At 37.8% G+C, this 23,828-nt stretch overlaps 1 protein-coding gene and 1 long non-coding RNA gene across 3 annotated transcripts in view; one reads left to right on the forward strand and one right to left on the reverse strand.

Moving 5' to 3' along the window:
* Positions 1-13,094, forward strand: LOC103879964. 2 transcript variants are annotated; one of them, XR_640765.4, is made up of 7 exons: positions 1-89; positions 6,443-6,503; positions 6,871-6,980; positions 7,770-8,002; positions 8,438-8,482; positions 10,982-11,183; positions 12,742-13,094. It is a non-coding gene; the product is annotated as an uncharacterized LOC103879964 (long non-coding RNA). The 2 variants fall into 2 exon arrangements; XR_640766.4 differs by lacking the exon at positions 1-89 and adding an exon at positions 101-177.
* The window catches only part of METTL11B (methyltransferase like 11B), a 22,458-nt gene continuing 5,141 nt past the window's right edge, over positions 6,512-23,828 (reverse strand). Inside the window, exons 2-4 of the mRNA XM_003893547.4 lie at positions 13,121-13,296; positions 7,664-7,913; positions 6,512-6,923 (exon numbers count right to left, since the gene is read on the reverse strand). Coding sequence (XP_003893596.2) covers positions 6,652-6,923; positions 7,664-7,913; positions 13,121-13,296 — 698 coding nt within the window. The 3' untranslated portion in view covers positions 6,512-6,651. The remainder of the gene's footprint in view (positions 6,924-7,663; positions 7,914-13,120; positions 13,297-23,828) is intronic.

The following is a 23,828-nucleotide window of genomic DNA, read 5'->3' on the forward strand; positions in this document are numbered from 1 at the left end:
CGTGAATACTCCATCAGGGAGCTCAGAATTTAATAGAGGAGATGGCAAGTAAACAGACGATTATGAAGTCACGGAAGTGCTGTGATATGGTAAGCAGAGGGGAACCCAGAATAGGGGTGCTTAGCCCAGCACCCAGGGAGTAAGGGAAGCTTTCCTGGAGTCAGCAACATCTAAGTGGTATGGGCCTGACAAAAATTAAAAATAAAATATATATGCCAAGGAAGTAACATGTAAAAATGCCACAAATTATGGCTCCCTAAGGGACCTACAAGTACTTAAGTATAGGTGCAGGAGTGGAGAGGGAAGGCAGGGCCAAATCACAAAAGGCTTTATATGCCATTCTAAGGAGACAGAAATTCATCCTCTTGGTGGTGGGGAGTCATTGAAAGTTTAGCATCAAGATGATGCTAGCCTCATAGGAGGAGTTGGGAAGGAGTCCTTTCTCCTCAGATTTTTGGAATAGTTTCTGTAGGAATGGTACCAGCTCTTCTTTGTACATCTAGTAGAATTCAGCTGTGAATCCATCAGGTCCTGGCCTTTTGTTGGTTGGTAGGCTGTTACTGATTCCATTTCAGAGCTCATTATTGGTCTATTCAGGGAATCAACTTCTTCTTTGCTCAGTCTTGGGGGGGTGTATGTGTCCAGGAATTTATTCATCTCTTTTAGGTTTTCTAGTCTGTGTGTAGATGTGGTCATAGTAGTCTCTGATGGTTGTTTTTATATCTGTGAGGTCAGTAGTAACATTTCCTTTATCATTTCTAATTGCGTTTATTTGGGTCTTTTCTCTTTTCTTAATTAGTCTAGCTAGTGGTCTATCAGTTTTCTTTTTTTTTTTTTTTTTTTTTTTTGAGTCTCGCTCTGTCACCAGGCTGGAGTGCAGTGGCGCCATCTCCACTCACTGCAAGCTTCGCCTTCCGGATTCACGCCATTCTCCTGCCTTAGCCTCCTGAGTAGCTGGGACTACAGGCGCCTGCCACCACGCCCAGCTAATTTTTTGTATTTTTACTAGAGACGGGGTTTCACCATGTTAGCCAGGATGGTCTCGATCTCCTGACCTCGTGATCCACCCGTCTCAGCCTCCCAAAGTGCTGGGATTACAGGCATGAGCCACAGTGCCTGGCCTTTCTTGTTTTTTTTTCCAAAAAAGAACAAAACAAAAAACAACGCTTGGATTCATTGATCTTTTAAATGTTTTTTCGTGTTTCAGTTTCCTTCATTTCAGCTTTTTTGTTGTTGTTGTTATTTCTCATCTTCTGCTACCACTGGGGTTGATTTGTTCTTGCTTCTCCAGTTCTTACCATTGTGAAGTTAGTTTGTTAATTTTAGATCTTTCTAACTTTCTGATGTGGGCATTTAGTGCTATGAATTTCCCTCTTAATATTGCCTTAGCTGTGTCCCAGAGATTCTGACATATTGTATCTTTGTTCTCATTATTTTCAAAGAACGTCTTGATTTCTGTCTTAATTTCATTATTTACCCAATATTCATTCAGAAGCCTGTTGTTTAATTTCCATGTAATTGCATGGTTTTGAGCAATTTTCAGTCTTCTATTTTTATTGTGCTGTGGTCTGAGAGTGTGTTTGGTATGATTTCGGTTCTTTTACATTTGTTTTTTTTTTTTTTTTGAGACGGAGTCTTGCTCTGTGGCCGGGGCTGGAGTGCAGTGGCCGGATCTCAGCTCACTGCAAGCTCCGCCTCCCGAATTGTTCTATGTCCAATTGTGTGGTTGATTTTAGAGTATGTGCCATATGGCAATCAGAAAAATGTATATTCTGTTGGTTTTGGGTGGAGAGTTCTGTAAAGGTCTATCAAACCCATTTGACCTAATATTGACTTTAGGTCCTGAATATCTTTGTTAATTTTCAGCCTTCATGATCTAACATTGTCAGTGGAGTGTTGAAGTCTCCCACTATTATTCTGTGGGAATCTATTTCTCTTTGTGGGTCTCTAAGAACTCGCTTTATGAATCTGGATGCTCCTGTGTTGGGTGCATATATATTTAGGATAGTTAGGTATTTTTGCTGAATTGGACCCTTTACCTTTATGTAATTCCCTTCTTCATCTTTTTTTTAATCATTGTTGGTTTGAAATCTGTTTTGTCTGTAATTAGAATTGCTATGAATTTCCTATATCCAGAAAACCCCATAGTCTCAGCCTAAAAGCTCCTTCAGCTGATAAATAACTTCATCAAAGTTTCAGGATATAAAATCAATGTATAAAAAACATTAGCATTCCTATACACCAACAACAGTCAAACCAAGATCCAAATCAGAAGGCAATCCTACTCAAAAATGTAACAAAAAGAATAAAATACATAGGAATACAGCTAACAAGGGAGGTAAATGATCTCTACAATGAGAATTACAAAATACTGTTCAAAGAAATCAGAGAAGACACAAACAAATGGAAAACACTCCATGCTCATGGAAAGAAAAAATCAATATCATTAAAATGGTTATACTGCCCAAAATGATTAACAGATTCAATGCGATTCCTATCAAACTACCAAAGACATTCTTCACAGAACTAGAAGAAACTATTTTAAAATTCATATGGAACCAAAAAAGAGTCTGAATTGCCAAGGCAATCCTAAGCAAAAAGAACAAAGCTGGAGGTATCATGTTACCCTACTTCAACAAGGCTAGAGTAACCAAAACAGCATGTTACCGGTACAAAAACAGGCACATAGATCAATGAAACAGAATAGAGGGCCAAGAAATAAGGCCACATATCTGCGACCATCTGATCTTCGATGAAGCTAACAAAAAATGAGCAATGGGGAAAAGACTCCCTATTTAATAAATGGTGCTGGGATAACTGGTTAGCCATTTGCAGAAAATTGAAGCTGGACCCCTTTCTTATACCATATACGAAAATGAACTTAAGAGGAATTAAAGACTTAAATGTAAAACCCAAAACTATAAAAACCCTGGAAAACAACCGAGGGAATACCATTCTGGACATAGAAACAAGCAAAGATTTCATGAAAAGCACACCAAAAGCAATCACAACAAAAGCAAAAATTGACAAGTGGGATCTAATTAAACTTAAGAGCTTCTGCACAGCAAAAGAAACTATCAACAGAGTAAACAGACAACCTATGGAATGGGAGAAAATACTTACAAACAATGCATCTGACAAACATCTGATATCTGGCATCTGTAAGGAATTTAATTTGCAAGAGAAAAACAACCCCATTAAAAAATGGGCAAAAGGATATGAACAGACACTTCTCAAAAGAAGACATGTGGCCAAGAACCACATGAAAAAAAGCTCGATATCACTGATTATTAGAGAAATGCAAATCAAAACCACAATGAGATACCATCTCACACCAGTCAGAATGACATTATTTAAAAGTCAAAAAATAACAGATGCTGGAGAGGTTGCAAAGAAAAAGTAACATTTATATACTGTTAATGGGAGTGTAAATTAATTCAACCATTGTGGAAAGCAGTATGGCAATTCCTCAAAGAGCTAAAAGCAGAACTGCCATTCCACCCCTCAGCAATCCCATTACTGGGTACTTACCCAGAGAAATATAAATCACTGTACCATAAAGAAACATGCATGCAAATGTTCATTGCAGCACTATTCACAATAGCAAAGACATGGAATCAACATAAATGCCCATCAGTGACAGATTGGATAAAGAAAATGTGGTACATACACACCATGGAATACTATGCAGCCATAAAAAAAGAATGAAATCATGTATTTTCCAGGAACATGGATGGAGCTGGAGGCTATTATCCTTACCAAACTAATTCAGGAACAGAAAACCAAATACTGCATGTTCTCACTTTTAAGTGGGAGCTAAATGATAAAAATTTATCAACACAAAGAAGGAAACAACAGTCACTGGGGTCTACTTGAGCAGCGAGGGTGGAAGAGGGAGGGAAGCAGAAAAAGTAACTGTTGGGTACTGGGCTTAATACCTGAGTGATGAAACAACATGTACAACAAACCCCTGTGACATGTGTTTACCTATGTAAGCAACCTTCACATGTACCCCAAACCTAAAATAAAATTTTTGGAAAAGGAAGTTTATACATGGCATGATCAGATTCATATTTTAGAAGGACTGGCATCAATACGGACAATGGATTTCATCATCCAACGATTTCCCTTGAACCTGGTCCATACTTTTGCTTCCCTTGCCTTACCTTTCTGTGGTTCTGAGGAGCTCAGCTCCACACCTCTTTCCCATCAATGTCCTCAAACAAAACTAGGGATCAGAATCAGTGACCAACTTAACAAAACCATATATCATGGGGATCAAGTTTGAGAATCTCTATTTATAAGTCTCCCTCAAGTGATTCTGAGGCAGCTGGACTATGGACCAGTATTTGGGAAATAATATAGGTTGTCATTTGTATCACTAGTTTTCAGATGTGTTGATAAACTTGAGCAGTGTGTTTCGCTTACTCAGTTAGATTGCAGAGGACTGGAGTAGGTCTCACGCTAAATGTCTTCTTTCCACAGTTTCTATGACTGTACTACGAAAGGCAGAAAAATCAGTCCTTTACTTGCCTCCTTCAAGAACTTCCATTTGTTCTTTGAATAACATGTCCAAACCTTAACATGACCTATAGTGTACATGATCTGGCTCCAATTTCTCTCAAGCCACCCTTTACTTTGTACCCGTTATTAACAATGTAAAGCCAGGTCAGTGGAGAAGGGGTGTTGATACTGTTTACTCCCAATGTTTACTTTCTCAATTAAGTTAAGCATAGATACGGAATTGGGAAATTGGACAGAGCAATAAAAATCTGAAAAACTACTAAGGAGAATAATATGTGATTTAGGATGAGAAAAGGGAACGGTGATCAACCTTAATGACCCAACTGAGTTGAAAATCAGGTATCAGTATCGGCAGGAAAATTATGTCATTCCCTCCATAAGCTCAGAAACCCATAGCAGAGAATATTGACAACTGTGTCAATCAGCTTGTGAATACTGGCAAAGCAGAAAGTCAAGGGTTAAGAGAATTAAGGATACTGGTGAAAGAAATAGAAAATTCCCAGGATGAGCCTAAAAAGAAGATTCTATTAATGTGCTCTAAGAATTACAGAGGCCTAAAACATGAGTACCATTGTTTTGCTGCACTTAGGCTGTTTGGTAATGGTTTACCATTCGATTTAGTTCTGGTCCCTGGCTTGCTTGTCATGGAATCAGTGGCATGCTACCCTAGAGCATAGCAAGTAACATAAAACAGCTGTAAGATGCCAAGAGCAGAATAGGTGAAATAATTTTCCAGCACAGTAAATGAAACTACCAAGGTAAAGCTACAACAAAGTATCAAATGTTTTATCATAATTGTTTTCCTCTTAAATTACGGCTGTGACCTGAAAATACTATTTTATGATGATAGCATATCCATGTAGTCTTATCTTCTTTACTTAAATTGATTATTTTCATTGCATGAAGACTCAATACATACCAAGCACAAATGTGCTTCCATGTGAAGATGTTGAAGTGTTTTAAAGACAACAGCAGTTATATTTAGCATTCTGCTAATAAAAATTGAATTACATTTTTTGAATAATTTTAGATTATTTTTAATTAAACCAATGTCCAGCTAGTTCAGTTTTCAGGTTTATCATTTCCTTGTCCATTTGTTTTGCTGCTTCTCTTTCCAATATATATTCATATCAATCAAGACCCCAGGAGCAGCTGCAATGAACCAAGCGATGTTGAAAACCAAAGACTAAAATTAGATTATCAATGACATTTACTTATATGTTAAAGGCTGAAATTTCAGGGCACAACATTTTCTCCTGAAGGGAGATACTTCCCATCACTGTAACGCAGACCTCTGTTATCAAATTACATCCATATTACATCACTGGGTAGTAAAACTGACCCAAAATAGAAAGTGAAACCAAATACCTTTTCTGCCAAGAGAAAGGCTAAAGGCAAAATTAAATAATGGACTTGTGTTCACAAGATTATTTTGACTAGTGTCTTCTTAATTAGAGGGAGATGTTTGTTCAAGAGAAGTAGTAGTACCAAAGAGGAAGGAAGTATAATGTAACTGACATGAAGATGGGGAAAGGTGTCTAGATTTTCTCCCACCCCCGCCCCCACCAGAATACTCTGTAATAGTAATTATCAGGGAACAAGATAGTTTGGAATATGTGGGCATTGTTTCTTTTCCTTTTTTGTGTGTGTGTGAGTAAACAAATGCTTTATTTGAACAACCCCCAAAGCTAAATTATTTGTTTTCCTTGACTCACAGAATGCTGATTTCATCTTGTGATGAAAAAAATAAAAAACACCATTTTTGCCAAGGATGTTGTTCAAGACGATTTTTACAAATATTGATGCAGGCCAGCTGTCCTTTATGCCTTCTGTTTTCATGCACGCTTGTACAGTTTAGACACATACAAACAGATTTAAAGCACGTTTCCTGATATTTCACTTTTTTTTTTTTTTTCAGAAAATCCACAGAATTTGTGCACATCTCATCAGTGTGTGCATTGTATAACCACTGAAAACAGGTACATATTATATCATAAATTATTTCCAGACATACATTGTATCGCTTTTCTAACCTTCCCTATCTGCATTACAAGGGGCATCTGGAAGGATAGCAGCCCCGTCCCAAAGCACCACTGCCCAGTCCGGGCGTTCATTCCCACTGCTTTTTCAGGAGTGTCTGTCGCTGTGCAGTGCGAACATCCACACGGGGATGCACTGCTCTGGGAAGCAGTCCTGCTTCTCTTGGCCCAGCACCACCAGCCCACTCTTCCTTATGAGGCTCCGGAGGATGTCCATGTCCCGAGTCACACTGCTGTCAGAGAGATCGAGGATACAGCCCTCCCGGGCCACATTGTCCTTCAATATGATGACGCCATTTTCTTTCAGGCCATCTCGGCACCGGGAAAGAAATGCAAGAAGGTCCTTATCAGTCAGGTGCCCTACAAAGGGGACCAAGTGGATGGGGGAACAGGATGATACGGTAGGGAGGATGGAAGGTGAGTAGGGAAGAACACAGCTGAGAATCAGGAGACCATTTGTTCACTCATTCATGAATTATTTAATAGCCTCGTTTAGTTACAGGAGGCTTTGAAAATTTAGATAAGGGGACACATATCCTCTTAGAGAAGACTCTGTCCCCTGTCTGTAAAATATATTATCCTACCTAGCCTGTCGACCTCATAGGCATGAGATAAATTATTGTCTACCCCCACGAGTCCCTCCCTGTCCCCTGAAGAACCCCTCTATTACTATATCTTTGTGTCACACACACACACCCCCCAAAATCGAATTCACTGCTGTCTCATTTCCTAGGGATTTAAATCTAAGAATGTCTAGTTCTGCCAATAAATGGGGATTAATCTTTTTGACTGCACTTTTGAAAATTTTTCAAGTATTTAGATTTCTTCGAGGATTTAGGTTGGTCCAAAGGCACTTGCTCCATTTAGGTTGGTTCGAGAACCAACGTAAATCCTCAAAGAAATGTAAATTTATTGTACAGAAAATGTCAAGGCAGAAATCTGGAAGATGAGAGTTTTGTGGGAGTTCACATGACACCTAAAGGAGCTAACTGCTCGAAGTACTACAGCTAACTCTTCCCTGGTGCCCTCATTAGCCCCAAGCACCGTCTTCTCTGGCTGAAAAGGGGAGAATAGCAGAGCCAAAGTCATGCAGGACTAACCAGAGACCCACTGAATCCAGATGACATCATATCTCCTGAACGGGGGTGTGAATTCCTGCAGGCTGTAGCAGTGGTAGCTTTCTACTTTGTCACCTTTGACCTGCAGGTAGTTCTGGGCTTCAAGGAGAAAGGATTCCATCATATCCACCAGCTCCACACTGTTGAAAACAGGCAATAAGACGTGTTTGCTGACCCTTCCTATTCCGGAGCCACAGTCCAAGGCACAGTCTGTTCCAGCTCTCCCAGGCCCCTGCAGAAAAGCACCTTGATATTTCAAGTACAGAGACCCATCCTTGAAAATTGCACACCCTAGTTACCTCTTTAAATCAACTGTATTAGGTAAATTTTATGCAATAAAATGTACCATTTCTTGTATACAATTTGATGATTTTGGACAAATGTATATAGTCATGCATCTACCACCACAATCAAGATATACATTCAATTATCTTTTCAAAAAAATCTAAATATTTCTAGTCCTGCTTTCTTTATCCAAATAAAGAATTATAAATGAGATTTTTAAAAAATAGTATCTTAGGTTTACACACTTGGTAATTTTCTCCAAAAAAAAAATGATCCATTGCTAGCCCTATGAAGATTAAACATTAATGACTAAATTTGAGACAAATCCACAGGTAAATGGTTCTACACTATAGATTATTGCCGTGTAAGCAAAAAAGAACCAAATAGTGAGAACCTTTCTGAGTTTTAAAATTAAAGACTCATTCAATGGAAACATTTCAGTTTGGAATAGTTGAATTTTATCTTTTCTAGGCAAATTTTGAAGGCTCTGAATTATCTACTCCTCTTGGATGGATGGTAAGTTTGGGAACCTGAGCTGAACAATGCTAAATTTTCCATTCCTGGCCAGGATTTTATTTCAAATACAGCCCTGATGGCACACAGCAAGTTCACATGGATAAAAGATAGTTTCGGCAAAGTTTCCTTGTGTCTTTTAATGCTAAATGTTGTTTTCTGGGTTTTTTTGGTACCAGAAACTACATGATTTATTTGGCATAAAAATTCTAAAAACGGTCTTTTTAAGTACGTCTGTGCATTAAATTAGCTGGGAGTGAGGGGATGGGAAGATGGTGGAGGTAGGGAGAAATCAGCCAATGCAAACTTTCTCAAACTTGCTTCCATAAAACTTAAAAAACGTTTCTGATTTATGAAGATTCAGCTGGTCTAAATTATTTGGCCATAATTGGGATGGCTGCTGAAGCAGTTTTGTACTAGAAATTACAGTAACAAGATACTTGAAGTTGCCAATCAAGATGTTAAGGGAAAAGCCTACTCTTGATTTCTCAGGAACTAAGAATAAAAAAAAAAAAAATTGGCTAAGGATCAAAGGTGAAATACAAACAGAGGGAAACATCAGAAAACCAACTTTCTAGTCCACCCAAATGGCCTTCGTTATGCTAGAAAAGTACAATGAAGAACAAAAAGTGAAGGAACTGTAACTTCTTTTAAAATGGAATAATAATAGCCACAATTATTATTTATACATAGCAAGCTCTTAGCTATAATAATTATAATAAGAAAACTCCACAATATAGATTATTATCCTCATTTTGGAGATAAGAAAATTCCGATTTCTAATATTTCATAACTAATGTCAGAATTAGAATTAGAACAGGAACTGTCTGAATCCAAAGCCAGTTCTACATTAGAGATGTCACCTCAAGTGATAACTCTGATTCTCTTGGTAATATCTGTCTAATGCTATGTTACAAAGAATTACAAGGCTTCATTTAGACAGTAGAAAAGAGATCTATGATAGATTAGTGATGTCTGCCTCAAGCATGAGAAGGGAAAGTGGTAGTATACTGCCATATGTTTGCCATTTTTACTTATACTGTGCCACATGTCACATTCAAATATAATTTAGACTAAGCTAATTCAGAAAAAGGCCTAAGTATGAATGCTGTGAAAGAAGCATCTTCTAAGTAAATTCATAACAAAAAGATGGGCAGTAGATGGAGAAATTATGTCATTATTAGAAATGACTTTACTAAAAATGTGTATGCTCAATAAGAGATTCTCATTTCAAATTTTTCTTATTATTACTTGGCCTTAAAAGCCTCTATTGGTCATGTTGCTCTCATTAGTGTAGAAAGCGGTTTTAGAAGTAGAATCCTGGAACAACAAAGCACCCTGAACTTTATTGGACACCATGGCTGCCTGAAACTGTGATTGTATTGAAATCTGATGCCCTTGAATGCATATGACTAGAACTACATGCAATGTATGATTTCAAAACAAGACAGTTTTTTTTTTTTTTTTTTTTTTTTTTTTTGAGATGGAGTCTCACTCTGTCACCCAGCCTGGAGTGTAGTGGCGGGATCTCAGCTCACTGCAACCTCCACCTCCCGGGTTCAAGTGATTCTTCTGCCTCAGTATCCCGAGTAGCTCAGATTACAGGTGTGCGCTAGCTATTACACCCCACTAATCTTTGTATTTTTAGCAGAAATGGGGTTTTACCATGTTGGCCAGGCTGGTCTGGAACTCCTGGCCTCAGGTGATCCACCCACCTCGGCCTCCCAAAGTGATGGGATTACAGACATGAGCCCATTTCGTTATTTTCATTTTCATTTATTATGCCAGGTTTATATTTATGAATCCATATAAACTAGTAAAACATTATTAGGAATTTCAGTTTAGTTTTGATTCTGCCTATGTATTTTGTTTTGAAGAACATTATTTTAGGTGTATCCAGTGGAGCTAAAAAACTAAAATGAAAGGGCCTCATGTCACTATAAAAACTATAAAATATAACAAGTTAGTAGACCCAGATTTTTTAGCTATCCAATCTCTGAGAAATGTCAAAAAATAAATACTATCAAATAAATACTGATGACTTTTTATGAATTACTACTTTTGCCCACTAGAAAGCTAAAACAGGAAAGTTATCAACTATGGCATTGACATCATCTTGATGTCATTTGTTTATTTGCTGAAGTAAATACATTTGCAACTAGTTTAAACACCTTTTCCCACTGTCTCATGTCATTAAGTGCTGAAAGGAAAGCAAAACTTTAAACAATCTTCTTTTTGCAGTTGACGCGAGAATAAGTCATGTCAGATACTTGTATTCCCTAACTCTTTGTATCTTGACCTGAATACTAATCTAGTAGATTAGAGTATGAAGGTCAAAGTACCAAAATATCAGTCCTTAAAAAGGACTGTGTTTGTGCTTAGAAGTCACAGTTTTACAATGAGCCTTGTCTACTAAAAAGGACTCCTTATATTTGTTTCAAAGGAGCAGGCTGCCTCTTTTCCAACATAAATATGCTAGCACAAGGCTGTTTCCTTTCCCAGGTCTGTGGGCGTGCTTCTGGGCTCTGTCTGACCAGCATCCCTGTGGTAGCTTGGCATTCCACACGGAGTGACAAGACAGCTGGATTACTAACTAAGCTTCTGAAATGCTTTGGGATCAAAGTCGGCCTCACCACAAGGAAAGCAGGAGGGATTGCTTTCAGCCAGGCCGGAGGAGAGTCGAGGTCTATGGTCCACCAAAAAAGTAAATATATAAATAAATAAAGCAGGGATTTTTCAGTTTCATGAGACAAATGGAAAAAATATGTCATGGTTAACAGCAGGGAGTTTGGTGTCAGGCAGACCTGGCTGGGCTTAATTCCCCATTCTGTCTCTTACCAGCTGTGTAATCTTGACAACTTATTTAACCTCTTCAAGCCTCAGTTTCCACAACTATAAAAACAGAATTAATAATAGCACTTACTCCGAGAATTCTCATGAGGAGTAAATGAGACAACGCTTCTAAAGTGCTTAGCAGATTGACTCTCTCAGAACCAGCATTCAGTGAAGCCAGTCAGCAACACTGATTTAGAAATACTCCAAGTTAACCTAACCTGTAAATAACCACGGTCTTCATCCCTAGACTCTCTAGTCTTTTATGGCTGAAGCTAATGTCCAGACACTTTGGCCCCAGTAAATATATCATCCTGATCACATTTTTATCCACTGTCAGGCTCTGGACTCACACACTGGGTGCTCCAGGGAGATTGGATTTGAAGTGAACCTGACCTCAACACTAGAGATATTAATGTTTTGCTACTAAATTGGTTGATGGCCTAATGTTTATATTTCCTTTATCAGAATAAAATGGGCACCAAATCTCAAACCAATGACTTTGTAATGTGTTGGAACAAAACCTGTTACCAATTAGAACTTTGCATCTTCGATAGAACTAACAGCAGCTTTATCTTGGGGGTTAAGTCTTTTCTGCTGTTATTTTGTTCTGTTTTGTTAGTTTGTTTGTTTGTTTGAGATGGAGTCTTGCTCTGCCACCCATGCTAGAATGCAGTGGCACGATCTCAGCTCACTGCAACCTCCGCCTCCCGGGTTCAAGCGATTCTTCTGCCTCAGCCTCCCGAATAGTTGGGACTACAGGCGTGCAATGCCACGCCTGGCTAATTTTTGTATTTTTAGTAGAGACGGGGTTTCACCATATTGGCCAGGCTGGTCTCGAACTCTGACCTCGTGATTCACCCACCTTGGCCTCACAAAGTGCTAGGATTACAGGTGTGAGCCACCACACCCAGCCTTTCTTGGGAGTTAAGTCTTTTCTAGCAACTAAATGAAGTTCCTTAAAATAGAATGAATACATTATATGAAAGCCTGTTATTAGTAGTGATAGTAATAAATTAGCTTGATTGGGTACTAATTTTGTGCACTAAAGCAGGTACCTGACATGTATTATTTCATTTGATCTCCACATTATCCTGTGAAGTAGCTTCTACTGTCATGCCCTAGTCACAAGAGAGAAAACTGACACTTGGTACATTTAAGTAACAAGCTCAAAGTTGCTTATACATTAAGCAGAAGAACCACAATAGCCTTAAAGCCCAAAATTTTGACCCCTACAATATACTGTCTGTATTCATATGACATGACAGTAAGGAAGTAGGGGTTGACTCAATGCAGGACTACAAAAGGATAACATTCTTTCAAGGTAAAATCAAAACTATGTATAAAATAGTATAAAAGGATTCTACTTTCATTGTTTTTAAACTGAGCATAATCATGTATTTCCTTCCAACATCTCATTTTTATTACAGGGAGTCAATAAGTCAACCCAAGATCCCAAAGGACATGATCTCTCATCAATCATTTGGGTATGAAATGTTTATGAGACTCTAAAAGAGATGTCTTCTTCATTCCCAAATTTTATATCAACACTGCTAATTCACCTTCCTCTGGAGCATGTAAGATTAGTTGGCGATAGGAGAGTGAAATGCCAAGTGGGATAAACCAGTGTTACTATATTTATCATATCATAAATGGTTCATCCTTTCTGAACATCTTAAAACAGGCTTGCAGGCAGAACTCTTGGCTGGGTCATATGGCTTAGTCGTGACTTAAGTAACAACACAGAGGCATGCGAGCTCAGTGTTTGCAATGACTGCCTTCTCATCAAGCTGCAGTTGAATAACTCACCCCAATAAATTTCCTAAGAAATTTCCGAGAGGCCTGGATGTCTGGACCGGACAGTTCAATGAAATTTCCCATCATACCCTCTTCTGTGGCTGGTACTTCCTGGTAGAAAAGTTTTGCTCTGGCATAGAACTGCATCTCGCCATTGATGACTTGGCTCGTTAAAGCGTACAATTTCACTGCAAATGAAACAGTATTAATAGTTATTAATATTTATAAGAAAAAAAGCTCAGCTTTATGTGTTGCATTTCCTTTTAAAAGCCTGTGAATCTGTGCTGTGGAGAAAAGAGCACTGGTTTGAAGTCAAAAGATTTGGGTTTGAGTTTTGGCTCCGTGACTTACATGCTATGTAATGCTGGGAAAATGTCTTAACTCCTCTGATCTTCAGAGATCGCATCTATGGATTACAATCATGTGGCATTTTCATGACTTAATAACTCTATAGTTGAATAAACCCATAGCTATATCAGTGTATTAAAATTTTTAACAGTGTTAGCTACAATAACATAAAGAATGTCATCAGTTTTGTGGTGAGTTTTATCCCTGAGTTCCAAATGTTTTCTGAGAATTTTCTCATTAAGCTTATAATAAAGTTTAATGAAAAAATTACTTTACTTCTAATCGTAAGGTAGGGGTAACTGTTTTTATATCTTTTTCAAACAATACGTATCCAAATATGTCTTCATACCAATATTACAGAAATGTGCCTACATTGTGAAAACAAAACAATAAAAGAGACATAATATTTATTGTGCAGCCATTCTGTCCTAGGTAGTGTGCCAGGCACATTCACATATACTTTGTCATTTTATTATTTTCAAAAATGTGTAAGAAAAATATGTGTTCCAACTTCTGAGGAATAAATGAGACTACACATAAGTGTGTTTTGCAAACCAAAATTCACCCATGCAGATATAAAATATTTTCATCATAAGACATTCATAATAAAACGATAGACAGTAGATTAAAGGATGGAACTTCTGGTTCAAGATTGTAGGCTGAGTACATGCATTTGTCTTCTCTCCCTCCCAGTATTCCCTGAGAACTATCTTAAAACACTAAACCCATAATAGTGAGGAAAATGAGAGGGTATCACTGATGGATTCATGATTACAATAAATTTCTGGACAAAAAAAAGCAGATGGAACAAAGCAAAAGAATTTGCAGGCCAAAATATTTGCAAGAGGAAATTACATTCCGGACTTAGAATCAACAGGAAGGCAAGTGTAAGAATGAGAATGGAAGTCAAAAAAGCAAAAACGAAACAAACAAACAAACAAACAGCATAAATCAAAACTCTGTCTAGAGAACAAACAGGTAAGAGGACAAGTGCACCCTCCTAAAAGCAGCAGAAAGCACAGCTGTAATCCTAGAAAGGGAAAATGTGTCTGTTGTCTTTTAAAAGAATAAGTAGATCAATTGCCTAGGAAGAGCTAGACCAGTTAGCATTAAAATGTTAGAATACTACTCATTTTCACATATAGAAGACTCCAAGTGCTGTCACTTACACCCATTCATCAGAGTCTGGTAAAATCTACCTGCACATGTAGGGCTTCTTGTCTATTAGGGGACAAGTACAAAACAAAGGAAACCTTATCCATTGCCTAGAATTATTTACCTTGTTTTTTATTCTTAAATGTGGATAAATGATCTCCAAACACATGAGAGTAAAGTAGCAGCCTGAAAAACAAAGAGTGAGATAAATAGTCAGAATTGACCTCAAAGAAAACAAAAATAATTCAGGAAATGGATGAGAATTTAAGCCAAAACAAAACAAAAAACTCATATATCTTTGAAGACATATGAGAATAGGCGCATCCATAAATTAAAGATAAGATTCCAAGAAAATTATAATTAAAAGAGCAGTAAAGAATTATTAGAAATTAAAGTTTTGATAACCAAAAACTTTAAGATATAAAGTTAGGTAAATTTCCAGAACATAAAACAAAAAGATAGATATGCAAAACAGAAATAAGAAGACTAGACTTATATAAGCAATTCAGAAGGCCCAACATCAAGCTAATTAGAATTCCAGAAAACTAATAAAATGAAGGGAAGAAAATTATTAAAGAAAGTAATAGAAGAAAATTCCCTGGTGCTGAAAGAGATTGTAAGATCCAACAAAGTGCTGAGGTGCATAGATTTTTTTTAAAGCCACATTTAAGCACATCTTTAAGAGATTTCAAAACAGAAAGAGTAGTAAGAAGATCTAAAAGTCATTTAGAGGAGGAAGAGTGGCTGACCTTCAAATAGGGTTGCAACATTTAGGGGAAAAAAAATACACAACACACAGATTTGAACTTCAGACAAATAATGAATAATTTATTGGTTTGAGTATGCCTGAAATATTGCACATTCCAGGGTAAATACTTACACTAAAAATTATTTGGTGATTATGTTAAAATTAAACTTAGCTGGCATCATGTCTTTTATTTGGCAACTCTATGTTCAAAAGACTAGAATCAGGCTTATATCACAGATCTCATCAGAAACTCTAGAAAACAATGGCACAGTGCCACCAATATTCTGAGATCAAATTTTTGGAAACTAAACTTAATACCCAGTCAAATTGTCAAAGAATATTTACCTCCTATAGATTCATTCTTCAGAAGTTTCTTGAAGCTATATTCCAGCCCAATGAGGGTTACAATCAAGAGAAGATGCATGATGAAAGATGATGTAATTAACCAGGAATCCAATGAAAAGGAATCGCAAAATGACAGATATGTATCAGATCTGGAAAGAAATCAGTTTATATTACAAGACAAAACATAGACTTCAAAAATAATATCTTTAAGTAGAATAAGCTAGATCCAAGGCAACAGAGTAGGCAAGAAGCAAGGAGATATTAGAAATATTCTAAGGAAGACATATTTTTAATCTAAACCACCAAAAATAAAAGATAATTGAAAGCTCCAAGAAAAATATACAATGGTTCAAAAATGTTATGATCAGGGCATGAAGCAAGCCAAAATATGGCATAAATTTGGGTAGAAGAAATCAAAGAGAAAAATACCTATTTCACTTTAAGAACATTTTTCTTCAGATAACCCCAGGACTGAGATGTTGGATGGTGTTCAGAATTGAACAATTACATAGTTCCAAATTTTGATTCTAAAAGTTAAAAATCCAAAAAATACCACTTATATTACTATGACTGTGTTCCATCTATGGAGTTGCATCAGCATTTTCCAACTTGGAGACACTGGAGCCAATGTTTGTACCCTGAATCACCATGAATTTGCTGAAAGGGATAACAAGAAGAAGAATCAGTTTCCATGTAATACATCATTTTCTAGAGGCCACCAATATTGTTTATATCCTCCATACGTATTAACTATTATACATAGATTGTTATTTTAAAATTCAAATCTTTTAAAAGTTTAAATAAATACATAGAAGCTTTTTTTGCTATTTTATACACAAATTAGCTACTGATTGAGAAACTACCTTAAAAGAATGGTCCTTATGTTCAAAAACATTGAGAACCGTGGACCTACACCAATCTCCCTTCCCTAGCACTTGGTAAAGTGTTGTGTACACAGCAAGTGACTTAATAAGTGCTTATAAATTCAACAGGGATGACAAAAATCAGGCATCACCAATAATATGACTGTTCCAAATTCTTCTGGATGTCTCAGAAAATCAGGCTAGGAACTCACAGCTCACAGAGGCTGCCCAGGGTTGGATGCTGCTCTGGGATCATTGGCAAGCCATAGCCCAAGGCTCTCTTGATCCAACCAAAGCAGCAAAGCAGCCACACTCATCATCACCTGCTTAAGTCAACTGGTTTGTGCAGTCTATTAAAATCCTTAATCTAGAAATAGGAATGGTCCATTATGCCAGCAACATTTAGACCACAAGTGAATGCCAATCTCAGCAGGCGTCAGACTCAATAGGTGGGCTTTTATGGTTATGGACTTGAGTTCTCATTTTCACCTAATTGACAGCAGCATTTCACTAAAAAAAAGATAAATGAGGTGTCATGTTCGGCCCCAGGTTCTCTCCCTCCTGAAAGCTTCTGCAATTGTGCATATTGACTCAGATAAGTCAGTCAGTCACCAGCACATGGCTTTTTACTATACAAATATATATACTGGCTAATTAAAGAATTACAATGTCTCTGTGAAACCTGGGGTAGTTCAAGACAAAAACTAGACACTCTTTGTTTTTTATTTAATGTAGTATTTATTTCTTGACCTACATTATGAGTTGAATTCCCAAGGAGCTTCCACTATTTACTTGTGGTGAAAAGAAAAATAGAGTATGAGTTTGTTTACTCTGAAGGAGAATAAAAATGAAATTTCTAGGAAAGATTAATATCCAGGAGAGTTTACACTGAAAGACAATTCATGATTCAGTTATTAAGCCCCAATACAACATTCAGGAAATAAACATAAAGCTCAATCTTTCTCATGGAGATTACACCCTAGCATGGAGGAGTTAAGTCACATGGCTGCATGCCCAAAGAATACTACCAAAAAATGCCTTGGGCATGTAGCAGATGCCTGCAAGTAGCAGCAAGAAGACTCCATAAGACTTTAACCATGAAGGATACTTTTTATTTGGGTTATCAAAAAATGAGCAGGAAAGAAATGTCACATGGCATGAATTATCTGGATAAAACTCAGATTTTTCAAATGCCTCCTTGAGAAAATCTTTTGCAGGTAGCAAAAGAATTTTGTGGCTTAAGGTCTCATCTTCTGACTCTAAGATGCAAAGAAGTAAGTTTACCTTGAGGCAATGTGCCATTTGATGACTTTTGCTGTCTTTCAATATAAAAATTGGGAGAAAAACAAAATAGTCACTCAAAATCTTAATCTAGACATGAAAGGAAATATTGATCCAGTATCAGAGATAGGGACAACAAGTCAAGACAATATTATCCAAGTTGGCAATAAAATGAAGAGTTTCTGACAAACAAGAAATTTTGTTGATAGCTAAGTGCTTATCTGTGCTGAGTATCCTCTTTTCTTTCTTCTTTTTAAGTGGTTGAATATAGCTATTTTAAAATACCTCTCTATTCCAGCTATTAGACCTGTTTGTCAATTTAAACATGATCTAAAATTCTTCAGAAGATTTGTAAGCTAGGTTTAGACAGTAATTTTGAAATGATTTGAGTCTGGTAATACTTGATCAAGTTAGACCTTTGCAACAGAAAAAAAAAAAAGGAGAAGCCCAATTAGGAGATGCCCCTGTGAAAGGTAAGACCTTCCATAAAAGAGATTTGCAGGTGAGTACTTCTCAATTTAGCCATTAAAGAAGTAATGGTAAAACAGGAAAAAAGGAAGGAAGAGAGGAGGGAAGGGAGGGAAGAAAGAAAGAAAAGGAAAAAGAGAGAGGAAGGAAAAAGTTGGAGTAAGACATCCCTGGATTTGTTTGCCAGCTCTGACGCAGATTAGTTTTATGACCTTGAATAGGTTACATAACTCATGTTAGCCTCAGCTTCTTCCTCTATAAAGAGGTAATGATACCTGCGTTAGGCTGTTCTTGTGTTGCTCTAAAGAAACACCTGAGACTGAGTAATTTATAAAGAAAAGAGGTGTTTGACTTATAGTTCTGCCAACTGTACAAGAAGCATGGCGCTGGCATCTGCTAAGCTTCTGAGGAGGTCTTAGGGAGTTTCTACTCATGGCAGAAAGTGAAGGCAGAGCAGGCATGTCACATGGCAGAGCAGGAGCAAGGGGAGAGGTGGGGTGTCACACACTTTTAAACAACCAGATCTCATAAGAACTCACAAAGAGGACAGCACCAAGCCATGAGGGACCTGTCTGTATGACCCAAACACCTCCCACCAGGCCCCATTTCTAACATTGGGGATTTTAACATGAGATTTGGATGGGACAAATATCTAAACCATATTATTCTGCCCCGGACCTCTAAATCTCTTGTCCTTGTCACATTTCAAATTCCCTTCTCAATAGTCCCCCAAAGTCTTAACTCATTCCAGCATTAACTCAAAAGTCCCAAGTCTCAAGTCACAAATCTCATCTGGAGATGAGTTCCTCCACCTACAACCCCATAAAATCAAAACAAGTTATTTACTTCCATGATACAATGGGGATACAGGTATTAGGAAAACATTCCCATTCCAAAAGGGAGAAATAGGCCAAAGGAAAGGGGTTACAGGTCCCTCACAAGCTTGAACCCCAGCCAGCAGGACAGTCATTAAATCTTAAAGCTCCAAAATAATCCTTGAGTCCATGCCCCGCATTTTGGGCACACTGATGTGAGGTGTGGGTGAAAGGACACAAAGACACAAAATGCGTACCCTCCCTTCCCCCCCGATGTTGCTAAACTCTTTGTTCTGCTTTCTAATCTTTGCACATACCAGAGATTTCGTAAGTTCTGTGAGTACCTGTCTTTCTGCACGTACCAGAGATTTTGTAAAGGTCACAAGACGTGTTTAAGTAAGATAAACTCTTGCTGCCATAAACCTGCTCTCCCGCCTCAAGGGTTGTACTGAAATATCAGAAATGGCGGGAACCAATCATAGTTTGCCAAATCGCTTTGTTCAAACTCCAGCCAATCATACCTCTAATTTGTATAATGATTCTATGCCTACTTTCCTTAGACTATATAACATTGTTCGGAGCTCAGTGGGGGAGCTCTCCTGCCCGTCTCGTTTCGCGAGCGAGGGAGAGTTCCAGGTTCGAACCTGTAATAAAGATCCTTGCTGCTTAGCTTTGACTCTGGACTCTGGTGGTCTTCTTCGGGGAATAAACGGTCTGGGCATAACATGGGCTCCCAAGGTCTTGGGCAGCTCCCCTCCTGGGCTGGACCATACTGAGGTTGTAAGCTGCAGGTGGGTCTGCCATTCTCAGGTCTGGAGGCAGTTGGCCCCCTTCTGATAGCTCCAGTAGGCAGTGCCCCCAGTGGGGACTCTGTGTGGGACTTCTAACTCCACATTTCTCCTCCACACTAGTAAAGGTTATCTCGGTGTGGGGGCTCCACCTTTGCAACAGGCTTCTGCTTGGGTGCCCAGGACTGCCCATACATCCTCTGAAATCTAGAGGCTTGGCAGCCTCCACCACTCTTGCACTGTGTGCACCCACAGGCTTAACACCATGTGGAAGCCAACAAGGCTTACAACTTCTGCCCTTCAGAGCAGATACCTGAGCTGTCCCTGGGCCCCTTTGAGCCACAGCTGGAGCTGGAGTGGGACATGGAGAACAGTGCCCTGAGGCTACACAGGGTAGCAGGGCCCTGGGCCTGGTCCCCTGAAACCAGTTTTCCTATACTACTGGGTCTGTGATGGGAGGGGCCGTCTCTTAGATCTCTGAAATGCCTTCCAGACCTCTTCCTCATCATCTTGGCTGTTAGCACCTGGCTCACTTTTAGTCATGCAAATCTCTCTAGCAAGTGGTTGTTCCACAACCTGCTTGAATTCTTACTCTGAAAAAGTTTTCTTTCCGCATGGCTAGGCTGCAAATTTTCAGCTTTTATGCTGTGCTTCCCCTTTAAATATAACTTCCATCTTTAAGTCATTTGTTTGCTTCCAAATCTTGGTTAGGCTGTTAGAAGCAATCAGGCTACATCTTGTATGTTTTGCTGTTTAGAAATTTATTTCGCCAGATATGCTAAGTCATCACTCTTAAGTTCAATCTTCCAGAGATCCCTAGGACATGGATACAATGCAACTTAGCTCTTTGCTAAAGCATAAAAAGGGTGACCTTTGCTCCACTTCCCAATAAGTTTCTTATTTCCATCTGAGATCTCAGCAACCTGGTCTCACTGTCCATATCACTATCAGCATTTTGGTCATAGTGATTTAACAACTCTAAGAAGTTCCAAAATTTTCCGCATCATCTTGTCTTCTGAGCCCTCCAAATTCTTCCAACCTCTTCCATTACCCAGTTCCAAAGTCACTTCCACATTTTCAAGTATCAGAAGCTTCCACATGTCAGGCATTTCAGGAGCACATTTAAAAAAAAAAAATATTTGTGTAGTTCTCTCTTCTACACTAAACTCTTCAGGATAAGGCTATATCTTATTTTTGTATAACCCTAGCACTTAATATTATGCTAACTTCTTGATGGGCCTTCTTTGAATGTTCTTTGAATAAAAGCTAGCTTTTTGTTCTTTGAATAATATATGGGTTCAACAAAGAGCTGAATGGTGATAGGGATTAACTGACATAAGCACACATAAGTCATACCTTTGGTATCATTTATGAAATACCTGTCCTTCCAATTAGGCATACTCAAATAATTAAAAAATAGTAACTATAATTGATCAAACATGTTTATATGTAATACATATGCAAAACATTTATATCGAACTGAATATGTAAGATAAACATTATATATCCATTTTACAAGAGAAGAAACCAAGGCATTAAGAGATTAACTAAGTTGCTCAAGATTAAGTAGGTAGAGAGTGATATATCTGGAACTTGAACCTATGTCTATTTAAATAGAAAACCTATAGATCATCCCTCTTATACTCTGTACCTAAAAATATATCGCTAAATAAAAAGGAAAATTATATTTTCTTCATTGCTTGAAAGAGAAAAATGGTCTTACAGCATTTGTATTGCACAGGTAGTGATAAACATTTGAAAATGTATCATTGGACATTACTGAGTTGTGCAGCAATGCCTATCACAGGAATGAAATAAATTTTTAAAATACCAATAGCTGTGTGGTGAGTTTTATTCTGGAAGTTCCAAGTGCTTTTTAAGAGATGTTATTATTAACTCTAGCTTTTAATTTTGATGGCAAAGGTGTAGCTAAACAATCTATGTCTTTGCCATCAAAGTTAAAAGCCAGAGTTAATTTCCTCCTCAGAGACTGATTCTTCTGAAAAGGGATATATGCCAGGCATTATGCTGAGTACTTTCATGTCACCTCTTCACTTTTTCTCTTTTAACTGTCACAATGATTCGATAAGACTAGAATTATAATCATCATTTTAGAGATGAGTAAAAGAATCTGAGAGACTTGGTAACTTAATATCATATAGAAAAGAAATGTCATAACCAGGTCCTGGCATGTGCCTATTCAAATGCAAAGCTTCTGGTCTTTCTGTTAAACCACACAGAACCATTGTTCTACACATGAAGTTGGGCTAAGCCTTTAACAATGTCTAGGAGTAATAGACTTTTGCTCAATAATATAATTAATGAATATCCATTGACTTCTACGTGTTCAAAAATGTGGATAGCACTAGAAGAATCATTGAGTGTTAAGTTATTCCTCAATAATTGTTACTAAACGTGGAGATGTTATCCCAGCAGCTCCAGTGGAACCCTTTGAGCACTGGCATACACATTGGAGATTTCCACTGACTTGTTTTCCTGTTCTGTTTCCTATTTGTTCATGAATAGACGCTTTTGGAAAACTTGTTCACACCAAGCTTCTAACAGAACTTTGGTTGGTGTACCTAGATTATTTAAACCTACTCACTGACCTGCCTACCTTGATTATCTTAACAGGAAGCCAAAGTTCTTCATAGGCTGTTTGTTCTGTATTCCTGTTAAATCATAAAATATGGTAAAACTTATATTGCCCTATGAGTTAAGTTTTCATTTACATTGTATTATGTATTGTTTTAAGAAAGATCATGGAGTTAGATCACCTGGGTTCTAATCCTGCTACTCCACTCACCACCATAAGATCTTTGGCAAGTTACTTAACTCGTCTGGGTATCAGTTCCTCAAATATCATATGGCGAAAATAACAGCACACCTAATAGAGATGTTATGAAAATGAACTGAGATAATTATATGCAAAACATTGAGAACAATGATAGGCTTGTTCTCACTTCTTCCTGAAGATCCGTTATGTTCAACAGCATAGCTGAGCCTTCCATTGGAGATTTTTACTACGTATGTCTTTGCTATTCCATGAATCTCTGAAGCTTGCCAGGGATGTTTCAGCAAATTTCCCCATGACTGAATGTCACCACATAGTGTGCTGGAGTGAGACTGGCTTTCTAATCTAGGCAGTTGGAAGGAGAAAGGAAGGAAAGAAGGAATCAAAGAGTCTGGTTAGCCACCGTTCTTTCCATATAATTACCCCAAACAACAAACTCTCTGTGCAGACCCTACAGGAGAAGTTCCCTAGCCTTTTTGAAAGAAGGGCTTTATTTTCATTTCTATGAAGTCTTGAAATTATCAAGAGTAGAGGAAGCTGACTGTAAAACACCTCAGCGGAGCTGGAGAGGAAGCATCTCTTCTGGCTAAGTTTTATTTCCAAACTGAAAAACATAATTAATACTCACTGCAGCCTGAAAACTCTCATATTTTGAATTAAGTTTATTGTCTTTGGTAATGCCTGTTCTAGAGAAAGCTACATGGTGACTTTAAAAGAGGCCTGGCTCAGAGGAAGGAAATAAGGAAACTAATATTTACTGAGGAGGACTATTTCACATATATACCAACATTTCATCCTTCAATCAACTCTGCTATAGTTTTAAGAAAAATTATACTCAGAGGCTTTAGTAACTCGCAGAGGTTAGTTTTCTAGTAGTAGAAGTGCAAACATTTGAACTCAGAACTTTGCTGATCCGCAATTAATTATTAGAGGCCATTTAATTCATTTAACAAATATTTTTTGAGTTTTTCTGATGTGCCGGGAACCATGGTAAATGCTAAATAGATACAGAAGAGGAAGAAAAAGGCAAGTCTCCACTCTCATGGGAATGAGAGTCCAATAGGGGAACTAATACATGCAACTGCATTCCATAAATATAAGTTATAACCTCCTGG

The sequence above is a fragment of the Papio anubis genome, chromosome 1 (assembly GCF_008728515.1).
Source record: "Papio anubis isolate 15944 chromosome 1, Panubis1.0, whole genome shotgun sequence".
In the NCBI taxonomy this organism is placed as follows: domain Eukaryota; kingdom Metazoa; phylum Chordata; class Mammalia; order Primates; family Cercopithecidae; genus Papio; species Papio anubis.